General features: G+C 43.2%; 1 protein-coding gene and 1 non-coding gene across 2 annotated transcripts in view; one reads left to right on the top strand and one right to left on the bottom strand.

Annotated features, from left to right (window-relative positions):
• LOC126456525 (agrin-like) overlaps positions 1-24,978 on the top strand; it is a 1,113,065-nt gene that overhangs the window by 1,022,107 nt on the left and 65,980 nt on the right. The window contains exons 20-22 of the mRNA XM_050092274.1: positions 1,175-1,309; positions 1,472-1,718; positions 6,937-7,101. Coding sequence (XP_049948231.1) covers positions 1,175-1,309; positions 1,472-1,718; positions 6,937-7,101 — 547 coding nt within the window. The remainder of the gene's footprint in view (positions 1-1,174; positions 1,310-1,471; positions 1,719-6,936; positions 7,102-24,978) is intronic.
• Positions 16,103-16,177, bottom strand: Trnat-ugu (transfer RNA threonine (anticodon UGU)). The gene has a single exon. It is a non-coding gene; the product is annotated as a tRNA-Thr (tRNA).

Below are 24,978 nucleotides of genomic sequence, written 5' to 3'. Positions count from 1 at the left end.
TTGAACTGCCTGTAGTGAGTACGTTCAATGTTTAACAGCAGTTAATTTGCAACAAACCATCGATTAACATCCACGAAACTTTCGAGCATGACCTGTTCTAAAATTTACTTGATTCAATATTTGTTGCTTGTTTGTTAGATCTTGAAAAAAATAAAACTTTGGTTATATTGTTGATGAAAGGTCGTTAACACATAGGAAAAGTATCACATAATCCCAATCGAACCCTGAAGGACATGACTCGTAATTACTTCCCACACAGCTGACTACTGATGTTAATAATTACTATGTTATCAATATTGTCGACATTTTTTCTCAGTGATTAGGTTACTATTGACTTTCTTGTAGACACAAGTAACTACTGCTCTTCTTTTGTAATTTCATTTTATTTTGTCCCTCAGTTAAATATGTTCTGCCTAATTATTTCATTCACATTCACCGGTCTCAATCAGGAAAGACTGTTATTCTCAAACACATAAACACCCACATGCATACAGACAGAGCCTACAGGGACTTTTCCACATTTCTCCATACTCCAACATACCCACACCACTGCTCTCCGCTACAAATGCAACTTCCCATGAACCCTCTGATACTTTGCGACAATGCAGTGCTGTACAGGATAAATTTATTTAAAGGGAACTCCTCGGCGAGTCCAGAACAGCCAGTTGACATATATAGCAGATAGGAAAGATAAAACTGATTGATCTATGTAAATAAGGTGTTATCCTACACAAAACACTAAATTTCTAAGTTAAAACACTCAACGCTTGCAGTAACGCTAAAATAATGAAATCCATTTCAGTTGTAAGTCACTGAAGATGCCTAAATACATTGGGCGAAAAATTTTTGCTTCTCAAGTAAAATAAAATTCTGCTGAATAATTTATTGTTGCCTATAATTTTAAGCAGATAAGACTAAAAGATTAATTCATAGGGCATTGCCGTTATTTCCCGTTAGAAAATAAATCTTGAATCACTTGCAGCTTTTGTCGTTTTACTACAGCTACTTGAAATTATATTTTGATTCACACAAACAGAAAGTAGCATATGTTTCAAATTTTAGTATGGAAATCTCGTACTGCCAATGCTTCTCTCTTCGTAACGACACAACTGTTAGCATTAAACACGAAGACAATAAGCGGCGTAAATATGTATACCTTTTTTTTCTTATTCAGGTGCTTTCTGTGAAAGTCGAGTTAATCCATGCAGTTCCAGTCCCTGCGTGTCGGGTTCAACGTGTGAAGTCTTGCCGCACGGAGGTTTTATGTGTAAATGTGCTCCTGGCACGAAAGGGCTTTCTTGCCAAGACTGTAAGTACTGAGTGCAATACAAAAATGTTCAGAATTTATTTATTTATTCATTAATTTCAGATAACAATCTCACTTGTAATGAAACAGTATAAAAAAATTTGTGTTCAACAATAACACTATGCTTGAGGTTCCGTGTAAGTAATTCAGCGCTTACAATTTCAGCTGATACGGAGCTTCAGGATATTTTTATCCCGGAATTCAACGGAGCATCCCATATTGAACTACCACGTCTTGAAGGAGTCGGCAGAGCGTTTTCGTTGGAGCTGTGGTTTCTTTCGCGGTCGTTGAACGGCCTCCTCCTCTACAATGGACAACTATCGAATGGGAAAGGGGATTACATCTCCCTAAACCTCGTGAACGGGCACGTGCAGTTCTGTTACAACTTGGGCAGTGGTCCAGCAAACATCACGTGAGAGCTGTTATATTTTCTATTATAATTTGTCAGCCGTTCCAAAGTGCTTATGGTACTAATATAAATCTTACTTAACATCTTTGCCTCTGCCTAAAGTATATACACTGGACTAAACGTTAGTCGGCCCAGAGACTTGAGCTAGTACAGTGTAACACTGTCTCTAAACTTGATAGTGATCTCAATTTGGCAAGCAAAAGTCCACAAGAATGAGATTTTCACTCTGCAGCAGAGTGTGCGCTGATATGAAACTTCCTGGAAGATTAAAACTGTGTGCCGGACCGAGACTCGAGCTCGGGACCTTCGCCTTTCGCGGGCAAGTGCTCTACCACTTGAGCTACCCAAGCACGACTCATGTCCCGTCCTCACAGCTTTACTTCTGCCAGTACCGAGTTCGAGTTTCGGTCCAGCACGCAGTTTTAATCTGCCAGGAAGTTTCTTGAAAGTCCACAAGTTTCTGCAAGTATGCCATATACGGCTGAGGCCAGTCACTGATGATTGGATCCCATAGAGCTACCAGATTGTGGATATGTTAATTGCTGTGTTTAAAGCAACAGTCAGTGCGCAAATGGGTGTTCAAGTGTTCGTCAAAATAGGAACACATGCTTGCAGTGCTGTGAACACGGCCGCCGTCACATTGGAAGACAGGAGTGTCCACAGCATACTCATCATAAAGATGTAGGAAGAAAGGGCAGCAATTGGTCACCGTAAGCTGAGTAAGCTGGACCAAGCCATGATACGAGGAATACTCGCAAAACGTAAATGAGCCATATGTCTCCTCAACTACACCCTCAATACACTGCGGGAAAAAAATTTCATTGGACGCTCATTGCATGCAACACATAGCTTCATTTCCAATTAGGCAAAATCGCGACTAATCGGACCACATTACACATGTCGAGTCAGCTACAGTCCGTTTGTTGTATTCTTTGACAAACTAAAAACGTGCAGATTTACGTGCCGAGGTGAGCAATGGCTTTTACGAGTTACGCTACTCCAAATGTCCACTGCATGCAGTTCCCTTCGCACTGTTTGCTTGGCAAAGGGTTGATGTGGACCTACATTCACTGACAGCGGCAATGCCTGTAGGGTTCGAAACAGTTTGTCGTTGACAAGGCGTAACACTCGTCTCCCATCCCTGTCGATCGGGATATTTTTGCGATCACTGTTTCTTCGCCGTTTTACATGGCTATATCACTAGCGGTGTGGTAGTGGAAGCGATCAAAGACGATAGACCAATGATGCCATTCCGTCACGTCTCTTCGTCACCCCATCTTACTCCAGATTTTTGCATGCTTCCGGTGGCACATTTACATCACATCCCTACCATAACGTCAGCGATGGAGGGTCACATGACCCCTAGTGAAAGTTCTTCTGCATATACAGCTCCTGTTAAGAGCGTGACGAATATTTTGTCCGGCGATCTCACGAACCGGTTCGTGACCAAATAAATGTAATTCTGCACCATATTAGGAAAGTGTCTGCTATTTAATTGGGTTGTCAGCTTCTGCCAAAAACCGACCTCAAGTAACATTTTGTCCAGAAGCAAAATCAAAAAATGCATCAAGCAAATGTTGTTTAGCTTCAAGGAAGCACTAACTAATATGATATCCTTCCTTGTAACTTTGTTCGCTTCGAAGACATGAACAGCAGTATGTGTTTTTAAAACAGAACCTTGTATTTTTTGTTCGGTAACCCACTTCCCCTGAACGTCACCTGTTCAGCAGTTTATCATAGGATGTCAACAGAAACACGAGGAAAATGCACACCAATCATTCAGTCAATCCTCTTCAGCTGAAGGATTGTGTTGTGAAAAACCGGTTCTAAGAGATCTACTTTGCAAAATTTTGACGGTGAATTTATCTCAACATTTTTCATGGAAAAACGTAAACAAGTGGATTTTGATTATTTTAGACTCAAAAGAATCAGTTTCTCTAGTGAAATTACTGAAAGGAACTGAACTTTGCTTAGCAAACTCGAAAGCATATGTCGTGCTTTGTAAAAGAATAGCGTAACGGGCTGTAATGTTACTTAGTTGTAACTACGAAAGCAAATAAACCCACACTCGATCCTGTTACGATCTATAGAATGTAAACATGCTCCTCGAAGCTGTAGAATTCGTGTCTTGCACCAGTGGCGAGCGAGTAGCCTTGCTACTATTGGTCGGCGTTTGCAAACTAATGGCGGACACCAAAGATCACACAGTACACCTCATATCACAGAAAAACAGGTAAATGCGCCTGATAAATAAAAATCATACCATTCCGAAAGATAGGACTTACGCAAAAAGGGACGTGCAATAACAATGTCAACTTCACTGAAACTACATTTACTTATAGAACAAGAAATGCTAGCCAAATATTCATTAAAAAACAAAATAAAATTTTAACTGAAACTGTTGAACTACGTGCAAAGTCTTGATTGACGAGAGAGAGCGAGAGCTTTTATCTATTCGTGTGGTTGGTGCATTGTGACGTCAACAGCGGCACGTCGTTGTGGGAGCGCAATTACAGTCGCTCCATCAGTCACGAAACTGCAGTGGATACATCTGCTAGTTTAGTATATGATTCCCATGGCGGTACATCGTATTTCCTGTGGTCAAAGGCAGGTCGAAGGTAGTATTTGCTATATAAATACCAGCTCATGCACGACGATAATGTCTCTTGCACACACGACACTGTTGTTGACATCAAGTAAACATTTTTAAAACAGTGTACTATTCACTTGAACTTGCCATTCTCGAAGTTAGTTCTCCCGTTTCAGCATGCAATTCACCTTGGCAAATTCACGATTTTTGGCGAACCAATTTTACATGTAGTAAAAAGTTTAAATGTTTCCACAGCGACTGTTAATATTTTAACGCGCGCGACAGCTCATTAATTTGCAAATAAAATAAGAATCTTTGTAGTGTGTTAATTCAAGCAAATGAGTTGCTTGCAAACAATTTGGTTCTAAAAACGGCAATAACCGTCCACTTTGTACATTGGCACTGCTGTTTGTAACACTTCACGAAGCTTCCAACATTGTCTAATATTTTCTTTCAAAATGTTCATGTCAATTTCTAGTCCAAATCACGTCCGAAATATAAGAACCCAGCCGTAAACTTTTGCGTGTGTTTTTATCCAACGCGGTAATAGCACGTTACACGACACGCTCTCCCGATCACACAACTGTACATGCACAGACTCTCTCTCTCTTCGACTGCGATTGTCGATATTGCTATCACGTCACAGTTAGTATATCACATATAGGTTTAGAAGCTGCAGTTAACAAAAGTATTAAAAAGAAGTTTTAACAGGTTGAAAATTTGAATACCGAATTAATAAGAGATTCGTGCAGTATACTAATAAAGTATAATATAGGTACATTTTAAAGTATTGAACTAAACAAGAAAATTGTGAGTGAAAAGAAACGAAAGACAAGAAAGAAAAAAAAATTGTAACTCCCAATTGGCAATGGCTTGACAGTGTGAGTACAAAGTACATCAGTGAAGTGAAGACAGAGGGTGCCGGTGAAGTCCCTGACCATACCCGAGACAACGCTAATTTTTATTTCTGTATTGCAGATAATCTGAAAGATGTTGACCACAGAACAACGAATAAGGGTCGTAAGGTGAAGACTCAATGAACGGCCTTTTGTTGAGGTTCAAGAATGGTTTCATCGAGAGTACCGCACATAAGGCCCAGTAGGAACAACCGTTAGAGGTCTGGTCACAAAGTTTCAGTGACATGGGAATTTACGTGACGAGAAACGTTTTGGGCGGGCGTCGACGTCGTAGGAAACTTTGGAGACCACATGGCAGGTTGTCGAGCAGAGTTCGAAAGTGTTGACTCGTCTCAGCCAGAAACATGGCATCCCAAACCCTGCACTGCGTATTGAAGAAAATGGCTTATCACATCCATGTGCTCCATCATCTTGAATCTAAGGATTATGTGGCACTCATGGCCATGTGCCACAACGTGCTTCAAGCAGTAAACAATGAACACTTGTTGGCTGACGCCCTGTTGAGTGATCAGGCTATCATTTTATACCCATGGTCCTATCAGTTGTCACAATGGGAGGGTATGGGCTGATGAACAACCACACGTCGCCATGGAATTGGAGCGTAACCCTCCAGACGTAAATGTGTGACTGATCCTCACCCAACAGCGCATTTACAGTCAATTGTTTTTTGCTGTGGCAACAATCACGTCAACATTGTACTTTGGACATCCTGGAGCAATTCCTGGAACCCCAGTTGTTTGCCGACAAGATTCTGGATTTGATGGTGTTTTAACAAGACAGTGCCCCAACCGCACTTTGCGCTCATTGTACGTAACGACCTCAACGAGGACGCTGGATAGGACGAGGCTCACCACGGTTCTTCGCAGCATTTTCTCCTGATCTAATGCCCTTGAACTTCTTTACACGCGATCACGTCAAAAGTCGCGTGTACAAGATCAAGATTAGGGATTTACAGCTTTTGCGTGAACGCATTTCGCAGCGATGCATACAACTACCACAGCAATGCTGCAGCGTGTGTTCAGGCGCACTGAGAAGAGATGTTAACGCTTTTAGATATGGTGGGCAGTTATGTCGAACGGCAGTGATTTCATTCAAGTACCATGTCTTCTCCAATGTTATATTCATAGTCTTTCATAATGTAAGCATTTCATTTGAATCTTCTAAGAAATGGTTAGGGACTTTCCTGGCATCCTGTGGATGTGCTACTCATCTACAGAGAATGTAGATACGACGGTTGTGTACTATATGTACCCGTATTGTAAAGAAGGAAACATTATCATTATTACTGATCTGCCAATATACTCGTAGAAACTGCATAGATGTTAACATTTCTATCTTCTCTATCCCGCGAAAGTCAGGAACCAGTATTAAGGGAAGAACCTAGGGATAGCTTTCATCACCCTATGTATCATTCCCGTGGAGGTAAAAGTAGACTAATTATAGCACGTACAGAGGCATTTAAGCAGTCAATCTTACCATACAGCACACGCAATTGGAATGGGAAAAAGGCCTAACATTTGATGTCATCCAAAGTAATCTCCGCTATACACCTAACAGAGGTTTACAGAGTATTTATGTAGATGTGGATATCTTGGTGAAACTCGATCACCATTACTTCTTAAATGGCCAACGGTATTTGAGGTGAAGTTAAAATTAGAACATCTTGTACTGTGTGAAGTTCTCGTGCTGAAGATAATTCCGGCTGTTCTGGCAGGTCAACGGAGAGGATCAGCCCCAACAGGTGGCACTCGGTGAAGGCGAGCCGGCTGGACCGCGACGGCACCCTCCAGCTGGACTCGGGGCCGGTGGCGGCCGGCCAGTCGGGTCCTGCCCTCACCGAACTCAACCTCGAGCTGCCGCTCTACGTCGGTGGTGCACCGTAAGTCACTTTTGTTACCTCAATGTAAGAGTAACGCATTTAGCGATAACAGACTCTTTGCTGGGAAGCTTGGCTCATTATTGTATGTGATGTTCCTGCGTCTGTTACACGTCAGTGTTGAATAAGTGCACAGTAGTGCTCGGCCAGTACAGTGGGTCCTATATGGTAGGTTTTATGAAGTATTGAACTAGCTGATGTTTTAAACTGCAGAAAGTAATACATTTCTAAATAGACAGGCTATAGCAAAATTAGTGCATTTCGTTACTGCACTAAAGTGCGAATCATACAAAATTCCGATTTTTTGTAATTAACTTTTCACTTATGGTATATAAATTACGTAGTTTATTAAAGTAAAACCTCTTTCCTAATTATGATCATACATTTGTTATTTATACTTCTATGATATTTTACGCAGTATTTAGATGTGCACTTAAAACTGTGTTGTGCTGTATCTGTTCCTACATGTGGATCAGCTGTAACACACACAGGTGTCAGTTGTATCATATTCATATAATGCAGATAATAGTTGTATTACCGTGATATCTTCTTCGATATTAGTTTTGATATACCGTAAAAAGGGGCTACTTTATGGCGATTTTAGCAAGTTTTGAAACATAAGCTTATACAAATGTGTACTACGAAATTTAATTTCCACATCCATGGAATTTTATAACATTTATCCTTCAATTTTGATAGCAATACAGTTTTATGTTCAGTGAGGTGTTCAGAATATGGAATATTAATTGTCACAACATTATTCTGCCCCCACCCCCTCCCCCGCTTCAGTTCAGGACAACATTGTGACATGAGGTCTACGACAATAAAGCTAGAGTTAAAGAGTTTGTCAAGCGTTTCTTTATGACACACAAGTATAACTTTGTAACAATATACTCGGTTTTATGAATTTTGTTTCATCACTACACAGAAAAAAATTTCTCAAAAAAAATTTGTCAATTATTGAGATTTATTTTTCTATTTTTGTTAAAATGCAAATAATTACTTTAGTGCCCTCAATCAAATAAAATGAGAATTAAAAAAACTAAACTGCATGACGGAAGGTAATTAAATTAAACTTCTTCATACTTTTACACACATCTGCTCAGTGGAACTGTGTGAGATAAAAAGCAGATCACAACACTTACATTTAACACAATATCCTCTAAGAAGGAAATTAGTGCACACTGTTAGACACTTACTATGAAGTTTGGTGTTATGAGCATAAAAAAGCGATGACACACTGAATACAAGATTTTCAGCAACAGTGTGTTACATTTAGCAACAAACATATAATATGAAATAAAGTTTATCTTTTCTACTAACCATTCACATATGCCCCTAATTTCATTAATGAGACTTGTTTTCTACAAATTAAATTGTCACACTTGTTTTGGCAGGTATGTGTATGCTGTCTCAATTATTCCAATAATGTATGGAAATAAATTCCTTCGCTTTCCAATGGCTGAAGACTTCTTTTTTTTTTTTCAAAAAAATTAACTCACCCAGAATGGTCTCCACATACACTTTACTTATATCAACTTACATTCAGATAGTCACCTGTTCAAATTTACCGGCAGTACAGAAAGTTTCCAAGAAATCTACAAACGCATTTTTCCAGCTGCAAACAAAAAGTTTCTGTGACCAGCTAATGTGTGATGCACGTACATGTGACTTAGTGGCAGAACTATGCAAGAACACACTTTGGCAGAACTGTGGAAACTAAAACATGTTTCTTTCAATGGTTTATGCATTAATTCTCTTCCGCATGCTGTTACAAATGTTTCCACAATGTTTAAAATCAAACAATAGAAATTCCAGGTTGCAATGTCAACAGTGTACGAAAAAGCATTTTGGCCAGAGCTGCCGAAGATGATGGTCATGTGTGGGTGACGTGTGCTTGCTTGTGTGAATGAATGTTTGTGTGTTTCCGTTTAATTTTCTAATGAAGGCTGTGGCTGAAAGCTAATGTGCAAGAGTCTTTTAATTGTGCTTCCTTTCCAGTTAAAGCATCATCTTCACGGTAAGTAGCAATTTCCTTACACTGTTGATCTTCCACAAATTTTCATTGTCCTACGATCATTCTTTTCTCATGGAGGTCCTCTCAAGTAACGAAAGTTTAATTATAACCACCTTGTACTTTTCAAAAGCCTGCCAGCCTATATTTCATTGAAATGGTTCAAATGGCTCTGAGCACTATGGAACTTAACATCTGAGGTCATCAGTCCCCTAGAACTTAGAACTACTTAAACCTAAGTAACCTAAGGACATCACACACATACATGCCCGATGCAGGATTCGAACCTGCGACCGTAGCAGTTGCGCGGTTCCGGACTGAAGCGCCTAGAACCACTCGGTCACCGCGGCCGGCTATTTCATTGAACTGCCGCGTCTTCCCCCATGTTATTTCATATCCTTTCATAATGTAAACATTTTATTTGAATTAAAGTGCCCCTTCCGAGAAATAGTCAGGGAATTCTTTGGCACCCTGTAGATATGCTTCTCATGTATGGTGAATTCATTGCTATAGTTGTGTACTACATGCATCCATATTGTAAATAAGGAAACATTTACTGATCTGCAAACTTTCATTCTTCGTAGATGAGGGTAACATTTGGTGATTGCGTACCATGTTTACGTTCCAGGTTTCAAATGTTGAGTGCTGGCTCGAGTTACAACATTAAACAATAGACTGATTATGCAGAACATTATGACAGCCTACCTAATAGCCGGTATGTCCATTTTGACACGGATAACAGAGGCGACACGTCTTGAGGCAATGAGGCCTTGGTAGGTTGCTGGAGAGAGTTGAAACCACATGTGCGCACACAAGTCACCTAATTCTAGTAAATTCTGGGGAGGGGGTGATGAGTTCTGATGCCACATTTAATCATATCCCAGAGGTGTTCGATCAGGTTCGGATCTCGGGAGTTGGGGGCCAGCACACCAGTTGAACTCACTACTGTGTTCCTCGAACCACTCCATCATACTCCTGCCCTTGTGACATGACGCATTATCTTGCTGAAAAATACCACTGCCGTCGAGAAACATGGTCGCCATGAAAGGGTGTACGTGGTTTGCAACCAGTGTACGATACTTTTTGGCCGTTCTGGTGCCTTGCAACAGCTACACTGGACTGATGGACGCCCACGTAAATGTTCCTCTGAGTATAATGGAGATGCCGCCAGCCTGTCTCCGTTTCAAGGAGGTGTTCTGCTGGAAGACGACGGATTCGCACCCTCCCATCGGCATGATGAAGAAGGTATTGGGATTCTTCAGACCAGGCTACGCTCTGCCACTGCGCCAACGTCCAGTGCCGCTGGCTGCGTGCCCATTTGAGTCGTAGTTTCCAGTGTCGCTGTGTTAACATTGGCACATGTATGGGTCGTCACTTGTGGAGGCCCTTCGTTACGAGTTTTAGGAGCACTGTGTTTTCACTCTGACCAGCATTAAATCTAGTCTTAGTTCCGCCACAGATGGCAATCTGTCCTGTTTTCCCAGTCTGCCCAGCCCCGACGTGGATATCTGTAATGAGGGGTGGCCGCCCAACCTCACGACGTCTGAATGTCGTTTCACCTTGGTTTTGCCAAGTTTTCAAGACACTCATGACAGCACTCCTCGAACACCCGATAAGTCGTGCAGTTTCCGAATTGTCCGTGCCGAGCTTCTGGCCCATCACAATTTGCCATCGGTCAAACTCAAATAGATCTCGCACCTCCCCCTTTCCACACAAGAGCAGCATGCTCACTGATACTATACGCACCCTGCGTGTGTCTGACTAGCAGTCTCGCTCGCCAGCTGCTATCACCTGGACCGGTTTATATCGATAGTGGTCATAGCGTTGTGGCTGGTCAGTGCAAAAAGATAGACCGCGGTGTTGGCGCAAAGTGATACCTAAGTCACAAAGTCACTCGGTTTTATGGGAGGTTATTCATATAGCAACAAGACAACCACGCAGACAATCGTCCTGGAAGATTTTACGAGGGAACAGGTACACTGGACGAACACTGTTTCCTACTGTTCTTACTACTACGCAAACCGTCACAAAACGTCCTGGTTCTGCGGAAGGAGCTGCCTCTGCCAGTATTAGCCTGTGCGGTATGGTCACCAGTCTCGACTACACTATAAAAGAGATGGATCTAAAACTTGTAGTCATGCAATATTTTTTAAAGCTCTACCTACCATTTTCTTTACTGAAATTCATTATGGACGACGAATCGGTTATGAACTTTGAGGAGACCAATCCACTCCAACTGCCTCCTTTTCACGCCGTATTTCGGAGATCTTGATTTACTAACATCCCTTGTGGACAGCCCATGATACAGATCGGCAGAATATTTTATCTCTGCATTTTTCTCCTGGCAGGTACTGAATACACGCGTGATGAATGCCTTATCTCCAGCCACAGTCCTCGCTGATTTTCTGGAATGCGGAACTTCAGAAGTAGCAGCTTCCATACTTTACTGCTGCACGTGCCCCATCTCTGTTGTAGGGTAACACTTCCTTCAATTACCATAAAAAAGGTTATCGTAAACCATTTTAACAAACATATCTTGCAGACACTACTCATACAAGCTAAACTGTGACGAAACGGACAAAAAAGTGTACGGTACGATTTCACTGGGGGCCAATTGTAGCATCTTACGAACATACCCAAGGACGCTGTTACAACTGACTCTAACATGCCATTTTAAGATGAAAATTGAATAGCTCTGGACATATGAAGAAAATAAATTAAACCTTACCTCAACACACTAGCCGGCCGAAGTGGCCGTGCGGTTAAAGGCGCTGCAGTCTGGAACCGCAAGACCGCTACGGTCGCAGGTTCGAATCCTGCCTCGGGCATGGATGTTTGTGATGTCCTTAGGTTAGTTAGGTTTAACTAGTTCTAAGTTCTAGGGGACTAATGACCTCAGCAGTTGAGTCCCATAGTGCTCAGAGCCATTTGAACCATTGCTACACGTCATTACGACGACATATAATCCCAGTACCTCCCCCCCATGAACCATGGACCTTGCCGTCGGTGGGGAGGCTTGTGTGCCTCAGCGATACAGATAGCCGTACCGTAGGTGCAACCACAACGGAGGGGTATGTGGTGAGAGGCCAGACAAACGTGTGGTTCCCGAAAAAGGGCAGCAGCAATTTCAGTAGTTGCAGGGGCAACCGTCTGGATGATTGACTGATCTGGCCTTGTAACACTAACCAAAACAGCCTCGCTGTGCTGGTACTGCGAACGGTTGAAAGCAAGAGAAAACTACAGCCGTAATTTTTCCCGAGGGCATGCAGCTTTACTGTATGGTTAATGATGATGGCGTCCTCTTGGGTAAAATATTCCGGAGGTAAAATAGTCCCCCATTCGGATCTCCGGGCGGGGACTACTCAAGAGGACGTCGGTATCAGGAGAAAGAAAACTGGCGTTCTACGGATCGGAGCGTGGAATGTCAGATCCCTTAATCGGGCAGGTAGGTTAGAAAATTTAAAAAGGGAAATGGATAGGTTAAAGTTAGATATAGTGGGAATTAGTGAAGTTCGGTGGCAGGAGGAACAATACTTTTGGTCAGGCGAAAACAGGGTTATAAATACAAAATGAAATAGGGGTAATGCAGGAGTAGGTTTAATAATGAATAAAAAAAATAGGAGTGCGGGTAAGCTACTACAAACAGCATAGTGAACTCATTATTGTGGCCAAGATAGACACGAAGCCCACGCCTACCACAGTAGTACAAGTTTATATGCCAACTAGCTCTGCAGATGACGAAGAAATTGAAGAAATGTATGATGAAATAAAAGAAATTATTCAGATAGTGAAGGGAGACGAAAATTTAATAGTCATGGGTGACTGGAATTCGGTAGTAGGAAAAGGGAGAGAAGGAAACGTAGTAGGTGAATATGGATTGGGGGGGAAGAAATGAAAGAGGAAGCCGCCTAGTAGAATTTTGCACAGAGCACAACTTAATCATAGCTAACACTTGGTTCAAGAACCATAAAAGAAGGTTGTATACATGGAAGAAGCCTGGAGATACTGACAGGCTTCAGATAGATAATATAATGGTAAGGCAGAGATTTAGGAACCAGGTTTTAAATTGTAAGACATTTCCACGGCAGATGTGGACTCTGACCACAATCTATTGGTTATGAACTGTAGATTAAAAATGAAGAAACTGCAAAAAGGTGGGAATTTAAGGAGATGGGACCTGGATAAACTGAAAGAACCAGAGGTTGTACAGAGTTTCAAGGAAAGCATAAGGGAACAATTGACAGGAATGGGGGAAAGAAATACAGTCGAAGAAGAATGGGTAGCTTTGAGGGATGATGTAGTGAAGGCAGCAGAGGATAAAGTAGATAAAAAGACGAGGGCTGCTAGAAATCCTTGGGTAACAGAAAGAGACAATGAATTTAATTGATGAAAGGAGGAAATACAAAAATGCAGTAAATGAAGCAGGCAAAAAAGAATACAAACGTATCAAAAATGAGATCGACAGGAAGTGCAAAATGGCTAAGCAGGGATGGCTAGAGGACACATGTAAGGATGTAGAGGCTTATCTCACTAGGGGTAAGATAGATACTGCCTACAGGAAAATTAAAGACACTTTTGGAGAAACTAGAACCACTTGCATGAATATCAAGAGCTTTGATGGAAACCCAGTTCTAAGCAAAGAAGGGAAAGCAGAAAGGTGGAAGGAGTATATAGCGGGTCTATACAAGGGCGATGTACTTGAGGACAATATTATGGAAATGGAAGAGGATGTAGATGAAGATGAAATGGGAGATATGATACTGCGTGAAGAGTTTGACAGAGCACTGAAAGACCTGAGTCGAAACAAGGCCCGGGAGTAGACAACATTCCATTAGAACTACTGACAACCTGACAAAACTCTACCATCTGGTGAGCAAGATATATGAGACAGGCGAAATACCCTCAGACTTCAAGAAGAATATAACAATTCCAATCCCAAAGAAAGCAGGTGTTGACAGATGTAAAAATTACCGAACTATCAGTTTAATAAGTCACGGCTGCAAAATACTAACGCGAATTCTTTGAGACGAATGGAAAAACTGGTAGAAGCCGACCTCGGGGAAGATCAGTTTGGATTCCGTAGAAATATTGGAACACGTGAGGCAATACTGACCCTATGACTTATCTTAGAAAATAGATTAAGGAAAGGCAAACCTACGTTTCTAGCATTGTAGACTTAGAGAAAGCTTTTGACAATGTTGACTGGAATACTCTCTTCCAAATTCTAAAGATGGCAGGGGTAAAATACAGGGAGCGAAAGGCTATTTACAGTTTGTAAAGAAACCAGATGACAGTTATAAGAGTCGAGGGACATGAAAGGGAAGCAGTGGTTGGGAAGAGAGTGAGACAGGGTTGTAGCCTCTCCCCGATGTTATTCAATATGTATATTGAGCAAGCAGTGAAGGAAACAAAAGGAAAGTTCGGAGTAGGTATTACAATCCATGGAGTAGAAATAAAAACTTTGAGGTTCGCCGATGACATTGTAATTCTGTCAGAGACAGCAAAGGACTTGGAAGAGCAGTTGAACGGAATGGATAGTGTCTTGAGAGGAGGATATAAGATGAACATCAACAAAAGCAAAACGAGGATCATGGAATGTAGTCGAATTAAGTCGGGTGATGCTGAGGGAATGAGATTAGGAAATGAGACACTTAAAGTAGTAAAGGAGATTTGCTATTTGGGGAGCAAAATAACTGATGATGATCGGAGTAGAGAGGATATAAAATGTAGACTGGAATGGCAAGGAAAGCGTTTTTGAAGAAAAGAAATTTGTTAACATCGAGTACAGTTTTAAGTGTCAGGTAGTCGTTTCTGAAAGTATTTGTATGAAGTGTAGCCATGTATGGAAGTGAAACATGGACGATAAATAGTTTGGACAAGAAGAGTATAGAAGCTTTTGAAATGTGGTGCTACAGAAGAATGCTGAAGATTAGATGGGTAGATCGCGTAACTGATGAGGAGGTATTGAATAGGATTGGGGGAAAAAAATTTGTGGCACAACTTGACTAGAAGAAAGGATCGGTTGGTAGGACATGTTCTGAGGCATTAAGGGATCACCAATTTAGTATTGGAGGGCAGCGTGGAGGGTAAAAATCGTAGAGGGAGACCAAGAGATGAATACACTAAGCAGATTCAGAAGGATGTAGGTTGCAGTAGTTACTGGGAGATGAAGAAGCTTGCTCAGGATACAGTAGCATGGAGAGCTGCATCAAACCAGTCTCAGCACTGAAGACCACAACAACAACATAATCCCAGTTTTATTTTTGGTTCAGCCATTTGTAGTTCTGGAAAGAATTGGTAGTAGCACTATCACTCCCACTTTTCTATACCGTCATCAGCAGCAGCAGACATTACTATCAATAAATGATGTGGCTCTCCAATTACTGAGCTCAGCTATGTCTGCAACTTCATTTTCCATGATGAACGGTCTTGGGCGATATTCAGCCGGTTGACTCCAGCGACCTTTCACAGGTCATTGCCCATTACTCTAGCGGTCCTCCTTTTCGCCGTTCTCTGTCTCTTACACTCAATTCCAGCGCCGTTTTTTCCCATCGTTCATCATTTCTTCCGGAAACATAGCCGACCCATTTCCATCTAATAGCAGCTGTTTGCTCCAGTATGTGCTTGACGTCAGAAATTGTCCAGATATATTCTGGCCTTTTTTGTCTTTCCTTGTAAATCCCAACTAGACCTTTCCATGCCTCACAGTGTGGTTCTAAGTTTCCTTATTGTATATTGATGAAGTGTCCAGGTCTTAACAGCCGTTAGTCATTACGTAGAGGAGACACCAAGGAAAGACTTTTTTTTTCAGTTTTACTATCATGTTTCACCTGAAAATAATTTTAAAAAAAGGGTAGTTGTAATCAAACTTTCGCTGCCTGAGCGAGTACAGACGGAAAACGATTTACTGTATGAAATTAGAATTATGTATTAATACCTTCGGCTGCTGACGGTCGTTGATATATATCAACGGGGACAGATGAAAATGTGTGCCCCGTCCGGGACTCGAACCCGGGATCTCCTGCTTACATGGCAGACGCTCTATCCATCTGAGCCATCGAGGGCACAGAGGACAGTGCGACTGCAGGGACGATCCCGCGCACGCCTCCCGCGAGACCTACATTCTCACATTACATGTCCACACACTACATTCGTAGTGTCCCTACACAACACACTCATTACTCGCGAAAAACATTCTTACCAAGTCCCATAAGAGTTCGTGTAATATGTGTGCATCCGCACAGAAGAAGGAGGTCATGGCCGGTATTGCCAGAACTATATACTTATATAGATATGGTGTATCAGTATATTTACTGTATGGGTACCCAGCTTAGTAGTGTTAGTGTCATGCCTTGCTGTTAAGTGCCAGTACTGGTACGGTGACGTAGGATTGAATCGCAAGCATCAGTCTGCGTTACAGTTGCAGACAGTCAACATAGGTCTGGACAAGGCGAGCACAGATTTTCTCAAGAAAGCCGTTTTATTAAAACAATAGTAATAGTGCTGCTGCTCTTCGCTAGGATCGACACATTAAAGGAATACGGAGAGGCTGAAGGACATGATACGGAAGTTCGAATTAACTGGCGATTTGCGAGAGGTCGACGGCCAATTGCGCCACTCGAAAAGTGCTGCGAACCACTGTCAAAAAGTATCCGTACAAACTTCACGTTACTCATCAACTTTTGCCACGTGACGCAGACATTCGAGTAGAGTTTGATCTTCCGTTTCTAAATAAGGATGAAGTCGACGACATGTGACCTTGAAACAGCAGTAGACCAATCTATCGTGCGATTCCAGACTGTCGTGGACGCAGATGATCGTCACACTCAGCAACATTTGTAACCTGGAACGTAAACATGGTACGCAATTAACAAATGTTTCGCTCTCATATGGAAATTAAAATGTGTTTCTTTCAGTGGTTTATTCGTTATCTCTCTTTCACATGTCCTTACAAATGTTTTCACAAAGCTTAAAAACAAACAATTGAAACCAAGTTGGAGTGTCAGCAATATAAGGAAAAGCATTCTTCTGCACCGAGCTATCGGAGATGACGGTCATGTGTGCGTGAGGTGTACTTGCTTGTGTGAATGAATGTGTGTGTTTTATTCTGACAAAGGCTATATCCGAAAGCTAGTGTGTAAGTGTCTTTTAATTGTGCCTGTCTGCAACCGAAAGTGTCATCTTTACTTAGGTGGCAATCTACACTATGTGATCAAAAGTATCCGGACGGCTGGCTAAAAATGACTTAAAACTTACGGCGCCTTCCATCGGTAATGCTGGAATTCAAAATGGTGTTGGCGCACCCTTGGCCTTGATGCAAGCTTCCACTCTCGCAGGCATACGTTCAAACTGGTGCCGGAAGGTTTCTTCGGAATGGCAGCCCATTCTTCACGGAGTGCTGCGCTGAGGAGAGGTATCGATGTCAGTCGGTGAGTCCTGGCACCAAGTCGGCATTCCAAAACATCCCAAAAGTGTTCTATAGGATTCAGGTCAGGGCTCTGTGCAGGCTAGTCCATTACAGGGACGTTATTGTCGTGTAACCACTCCGCCACAGGCAGTGCATTCTGAACAAGTGCTCGATCCGTGTTGAAAGATGCAATCGCCATCCCCGAATTGCTCTTCAACAGTGGGAAGCAATAAGGTGCTTAAAACATCAATGTAGGCCTATATTGTGATAGTGCCACGGAAAACAACAAGGGGTGCAAGCCTCCTCCATGAAAAACACGACCACACCATAACACCACCGCCTCCGAATTTTATTGTTGTCACTACACACGCTGGCAGATGAAGTTCACCGGGCATTCACCATACCCACACCCTGCCATCGGATCGCCACATTGTGTACCGTGATTCGCCACCCCACACAACGTTTTTCCACTTTTCAGTCCTCTAATGTTCACGCTCTAATACCAAGCGAGGCGTCGTTTGGCATTTACCGGCGTGATGTGTGGCTTATGATCAGCCGCGCGACCATGAAATCCAAGTTTTCTCACCTCCCGCCTAACTGTCATAGTACTCGCAGTGGATTCTGATGCAGTTTGGAATTCCTGTGTGATGGTCTGAATAGATGTCTGCCTATTACACATTACGACCCTCTTCAACAGTTGGCGGTCTCTGTCAGTCAACAGACGAGGTGAGCCAGTACGCTTTTGTCCTGTACGAGACCCTTCACGTTTCTACTTCACTATCACATCGGAAACAGAGTACCTAGGGATGTTAAGGAGTGTGGAAATCTCACGTACAAATGAATGACACTTTTTTTTTGGTCATCAGTCTACTGACTGGTTTGATGCGGCCCGCCACGAATTCCTTTCCTGTGCTAACCTCTTCATCTCAGAGTAGCACTTGCAACCTACGTCCTCAATTATTTGCTTGACGTATTCCAATCTCTGTCTTCCTCTACAGTTTTTGCCCTCTACAGCTCCCTCTAGTACCATGGAAGACATTCCCTCATGTCTTCGCAGATGTCCTATCATCCTGTCCCTTCTCTTTATCAGTGTTTTCCACATATTCCTTTCCTCTCCGATTCTGCGTAGAACCTCCACATTCCTTACCTTATCAGTCCACCTAATTTTCAACATTCGTCTATAGTACCACATCTCTAATGCTTCGATTCTCTTCTGTTCCGGTTTTCCCACAGTCCATGTTTCACTACCATACAATGCTGTACTCCAGACGTACATCCTCAGAAATTTCTTCCTCAAATTATGGCCGGTATTTGATATTAGTAGACTTCTCTTGGCCAGAAATGCCTTTTTTGCCATAGCGAGTCTGCTTTTGATGTCCTCCTTGCTCCGTCCGTCATTGGTTATTTTACTGCCTAGGTAGCAGAATTCCTTAACTTCATTGACTTCGTGACCATCAACCCTGATGTTAAGTTTCTCGCTGTTCTCATTTCTACTACTTCTCATTACCTTCGTCTTTCTCCGATTTACTCTCAAACCATACTGTTCATTCCGTTCAGCAGATCATTTAATTCTTCTTCACTTTCACTCAGGATAGCAATGTCATCAGCGAATCGTATCATTGATATCCTTTCACCTTGTATTTTAATTCCACTCCGGAACCTTTCTTTTATTTCCATGATTGCTTCCTCTATGTACAGATTGAAGAGTAGGGGCGAAAGGCTACGGCCTTGTCTTACACCCTTCTTAATACGAGCACTTTGTTCTTGATCGTCCATTCTTATTATTCCCTCCTGGTTGTTGTACATATTGTATATGACCCGTCTCTCCCTATAGCTTACCCCTACTTTTTTCAGAATCTCGAACAGCTTGCACCATTTTATATTGTCGAACGCTTTTTCCAGGTCGACAAATCCTATGAAAGTGTCTTGATTTTTCTTTAGCCTTGCTTCCATTATTAGCCGTAACGTCAGAATTGCCTCTCTCGTCCCTTTATTTTTCCTAAAGCCAAACTGATCTTCACCTAGCGCATTCTCAATTTTCTTTTCCATTCTTCTGTATATTATTCTTGTAAGCAGCTGTTAAGCTGATTGTGCGATAATTCTCGCACTTGTCAGCTCTTGCCGTCTTCGTAATTGTGTGGGTGATGCTTTTCCGAAAGTCAGATGGTATATCGCCAGACTCATATATTCTACACACCAATGTGAATAGTCGTTTTGTTGCCACTTCCCCCAATGATTTTAGAAATTCTGATGGAATGTTATCTATCCCTTCTGCCTTATTTGACCGTAAGTCCTCCAAAGCTCTTTTAAATTCCGATTCTAATACTGGATCCCCTATCTCTTCTAAATCGACTCCTGTTTCTTCTTCTATCACATCAGACAAATCTTCACCCTCATAGAGGCTTTCAATGTATTCTTTCCACCTATCTGCTCTCTCCTCTGCATTTAACAGTGGAATTTCCGTTGCACTCTTAATGTTACCACCGTTGCTTTTAATGTCACCAAAGGTTGTTTTGACTTTCCTGTATGCTGAGTCTGTCCTTCCGACAATCATATATTTTTCGATGTCTTCACATTTTTCCTGCAGCCATTTCGTCTTAGCTTCCCTGCACTTCCTATTTATTTCATTCCTCAGCGACTTGTATTTCTGTATTCCTGATTTTCCCGGAACATGTTTGTACTTCCTCCTTTCATCAATCAACTGCAGTATTTCTTCTGTTACCCACGGTTTCTTCGCAGCTACCTTCTTTGTACCTATGTTTTCCTTCCCAACTTCTGTGATGGCCCTTTTTAGAGATGTCCATTCCTCTTCAACTGTACTGCCTACTGCGCTATTCCTTATTGCTGTATCTATAGCGTTAGAGAACTTCAAACGTATCTCGTCGTTCCTTAGTACTTCCGTATCCCACTTCTTTGCGTATTGATTCTTCCTGACTAATGTCTTGAACTTCAGCCTACTCTTCATCACTACTATATTGTGATCTGAGTCTATATCTGCTTCAGTATCTGATTTCGGAATCTCTGTCTCACCATGATGTAATCTAATTGAAATCTTCCCGTATCTCCCGGCCTTTTTCCAAGTATACCTCCTCCTCTTGTGATTCTTGAACAGGGTATTCGCTATTACTGGCTGAAACTTGTTACAGAACTCAACTTTCTCCTCTTTCATTTCTTGTCCCAAGCCTATAGTCTCCTGTAACCTTTTCTTCTGCTCCTTCCCCTACAACTGCATTCCAGTCGCCCATGACTATTAGATTTTCGTCCCCCTTTACATACTGCATTACCCTTTCAATATCCTCATACACTTTCTCTATCTGTTCATCTTCAGCTTGCGACGTCGGCATGTATACCTGAACTATCGTTGTCGGTGTTGGTCTGCTGTCGATTCTGATTAGAACAACCCGGTCACTGAACTGTTCACAGTAACACACCCTCTGCCCTACCTTACTATTCATAACGAATCCTACACCTGTTATACCATTTTCTGCTGCTGTTAATATTACCCGATACTCATCTGACCAGAAATCCTTGTCTTCCTTCCACTTCACTTCACTGACCCCTACTATATCTAGATTGAGCCTTTGCATTTCCCTTTTCAGATTTTCTAGTTTCCCTACCACGTTCAAGCTTCTGACATTCCACGCCCCGACTCGTAGAACGTTATCCTTTCGTTGATTATTCAGTCTTTTTCTCATGGTAACCTCCCCCTTGGCAGTCCCCTCCCGGAGATCCGAATGGGGGACTATTCCGGAATCTTCTGCCAATGGAGAGATCATCATGACACTTCTTCAATTACAGGCCACATGTCCTGTGGATACACGTTACGTGTCTTTAATGCAGTGGTTTCCATTGCCTTCTGCATCCTCATGTCGTTGATCATTGCTGATTCTTCCGCCTTTAGGGGCAATTTCCCACCCCTAGGACAAGAGAGTGCCCTGAACCTCTATCCGCTCCTCCGCCCTCTTTGACAAGACCGTTGGCAGAATGAGGCTGACAATTATGCCGGAAGTCTTCGGCCGCCAATGCTGATTATTTATCAAAATTTAAGCAGTGGCGGGGATCGAACCCGGGACCGAAGACGTTTTGATTATGAATCAAAGACGCTACCCCTTTTTTTTTTTTTTAAGACGCTCTGTCCATCCTTTTTTTTTCAAAGACGCTACCCCCCTTTTTTTATTTTTTTTATTTTTTAGACGCTACCCCCTTTTTGGACCACTTTTTCCCTTAAAAAGCCCCTTAGGAAAATGGAACTAAAAAAATAAATAAATAAAAAAATAAAAAAATTAAAAAACCTAAGTGCCACCGCCACTTGTCACCCTATAACAAAAAAAATCTGATCCACTTCAGGCGTTGGCTCCTGAGGAAACCCACCCCAGAGAGCTGCCTATAGACCAGGGGAGATATGGGAATCAAGGTTAGGGCTATCCATTCCACTTTTTCTTTTTTTTTATATAATTACATTTAGGGAGCGTGTACAAATGAGAAGTCTAGTAACTAAGTGTTACAACAACAAAGGTGGCATAAAAGAGTAACCAAAAGAATAAAAACATAAACCACTGATGTAATTCTAACTAAAAGGTTCTTCAATAATGTAACTGGTTCCACTTGGAGCCTTGCCATCGTTATCTGAAATCTCCAATAGCGCCTTTGAAGGGCATCTGCAACGGAGGCATTCTGCTTCGCTAGTGCCTCAAGGAAAACAGTATCCTTGCAGCAACTTGTCTCTTCCTTTGGTCATGGCTGACAAGGCAGAACGTTGAGCCGTTAGTGTGATGCGGCACAGCACATTAACCACAGCCTGGCATTCCCCAGCTGAGTGGGGGGTTAACGAAAACGCTGCGTAAATAATTTGCGAAGAGCGTACGGTATTTCGGTGTGTGTTCGAGGGCATTGTGAGCATTTTGTAGGAACCACCAGTAATCAAGCTGCTCTTTCTCTCCGTCGCTAAAGATGTAGGCGACGGTAAGTCCTTTGAACCATCTAAGCGCATGATACTTGCAGCCGGAAAGTAAGTTTCATCGGGACAGAGTAGGGTCTGCGGGTCAATCATATCAGGTGTGACCCGGAGGTAAAAAGCCAATATCTTCTGTGTTAGTCGCCAAACTCCAGACGATGATGCTCAAGTAAAACGATGTTCATCGGTATCCAAAAGGTGACAATCTGGGCAATAAGGGGAGTCTGCCAGTCCAATAGTGTGAAGTCGCTGGCGTGTGGCATATTTTTTGTTGGCGATCTGATACCACTTCGAACGCACCGTGGATGACAGAAAGTGGTGGTGTATCGTTTTCCACACTCTTGGCCAGTGAACCGTAGGGTACTTGTTTTCCACCACGTTATGGTGAACAGCCCGCAGAAGGTTGGTATAAAAATCTTTCGCCTTTGGTGGACGTGTGGCGGAGAGGTTCAAGCTGACATAGCTGTAATCAAGAATGAAGGTCGACACATGGGAAAGCTGTGGTGCGACGTGCGCAACCGACACCGGCGGGACGTTAGAGGCTGGCATCAGAACCTGTAGTAAACGACCCGTGAGAGAGGTATATTGACTTTTCCATCGTTTCCTCATGTTGCTCATGTAAAGGGCAGCTGCTCTCGCCCTGACGTTGACCAATCCCAGCCCTCCTTTGTGCACTGGGAGGGTAAGAGTATCGTATCGAACTTTAAACATATGACCTGCGGAAACGTAGTAACTGAAGGCCGCCTGAAGCCGGCGACCTATCTGCAGCGGTAGTGGGAGGACCTGTGCCACGTGGTTGAGTTTGGATGCTACGTAGAGGTTCAGGTATTCAACACGTTGTAGCTGATTCAAGTCCCGGAGCAGGTTCTGTCGCACCATTGCGCGTATGATCTGTAATAACCGTCGGTAGTTTGCTGCAGCTGTTTTACGTACATCTTTCTTGAACGTGATTCCCAAATATCGCAGATCAGAAACTGGTGGGAGGGGAGCGAGGGCTTCCGGTCCGAGACCACGCCCAATGTCCAACGCCGCCGACTTGTTGATGTTCAGAAGACTGCCTGCGGCCTGTCCGTATCGCTCGATCCAGGTTAGTACGCTTTGAACGAACCAGCAGCAGCAGGTCGTCAGCGTATGTCCTATAGCGAAAGGTGACGTCCCGCAGCGTGATACCAGATAGGCGGTGGTTAAGGCCCCCTAGGAGTGGCTCGAGTGCGATTGCATAAAGGTAGGTAGAAAGGGGACAACCCTGTCGTAGAGACCTCTTAATGGGTACTGGTCCTACCGTCCTTCCATTGACCTGGACGTGTGAGCTGGCTGCGGTCCAAAGACGCCCTAGGGTGTCGATGAGGCCCGGGGGGAATCCCATACAGTCCATCACTCGTAGGAGGAAGTTGTGGTGCATTCTATCAAAGGCGCGGTTGAAATCGACGGAGACGATCGCCGCTCTCAGACGGCACGCAGAAGCGATCGCTATTAAGTCCCTGCAGTCACCGGTGGCCATGTGTATGTTGGCTTCTCCCCCCTGCGACGTCTGTTCTGGAGCGAGGATCATCGGCAAAGTCGTCTTAATACGGCTCGCCATAATCCTGGTGAAAATCTTGTAATCGGCGTTCAACATTGTAAGCGGCCGATAGTCGTTAATCGATAGCCCTCCACCTGGCTTGTGTACTGGTATGAGGAGACCTTCTACAAACGCTGGCGGCACAACACAGTCTGGAGACATAAGTTCGCGGAACATTATAACCCAGCGAGGCATCATGATGTCACGGAAAGTCCGGTAGAATTCGATGGGCAATCCATCAGGTCCAGGAGATTTATTGGCCGCACCTTTGTCCACGGCGTCTTCGACTTCTTCGAGTGAGATTTCCTCTGTTAGTGCATTCACGGTAGCCTCGTCGATAGTACGTGTTATCTGCTGTAACACTTCAGTAGTGGCCTCGTCAATGACGGTTCTTTCCTTGTAAAGGTGACGAAAATGATCCTCCACCGCCTTTACTATGGTTGCTTGGGTCGTACATAAGCGACCGTCGTGTGTCCTGAGTTGTGTGATTAAATGTTGACGTTGTCGGCGCTTATCTGCCACAACGTGGTGCATAGTGGGTTCCTCTGCAACCGTTCGGTCGTGCCGTCGCGAGCGGACTACTGCACCTTCTAGTCGACGCTTCGTCAATGATAGTATGTGAGCCTTGATTCTGCTTTGGTCATGTTGTCTCTCCGGGGAAGGGGGTAAGGCGTCGAGGTCCCTGAGTGCCGCGTAGTAAAAATCGAGGGTATGTCCATGCCACGCAGTCACGTCCTTGCCATATCGCATAAGTGTCCTACGGATTGCTGGTTTGGCACAGAGGAGCCACCACTCCAGGGTCGAGGTGTATCGTGGGTGACGGCGTTCACAGTCAGTCCACGTTGCTGCAACTTGCCGACGGCAATCCAGGTCCTGGAGATGAGTTATGTTGAGCTTCCAAAAGCCATTGCTGCGCCAGACTTGTTGGGGGCGTAGGTGTATAG

Source organism: Schistocerca serialis, chromosome 2 (genome assembly GCF_023864345.2).
Source record: "Schistocerca serialis cubense isolate TAMUIC-IGC-003099 chromosome 2, iqSchSeri2.2, whole genome shotgun sequence".
In the NCBI taxonomy this organism is placed as follows: Eukaryota; Metazoa; Arthropoda; class Insecta; order Orthoptera; family Acrididae; genus Schistocerca; species Schistocerca serialis.
Note: the sequence above shows the minus strand (reverse complement) of the source record. Positions and strands in the feature narration are given on the sequence as shown.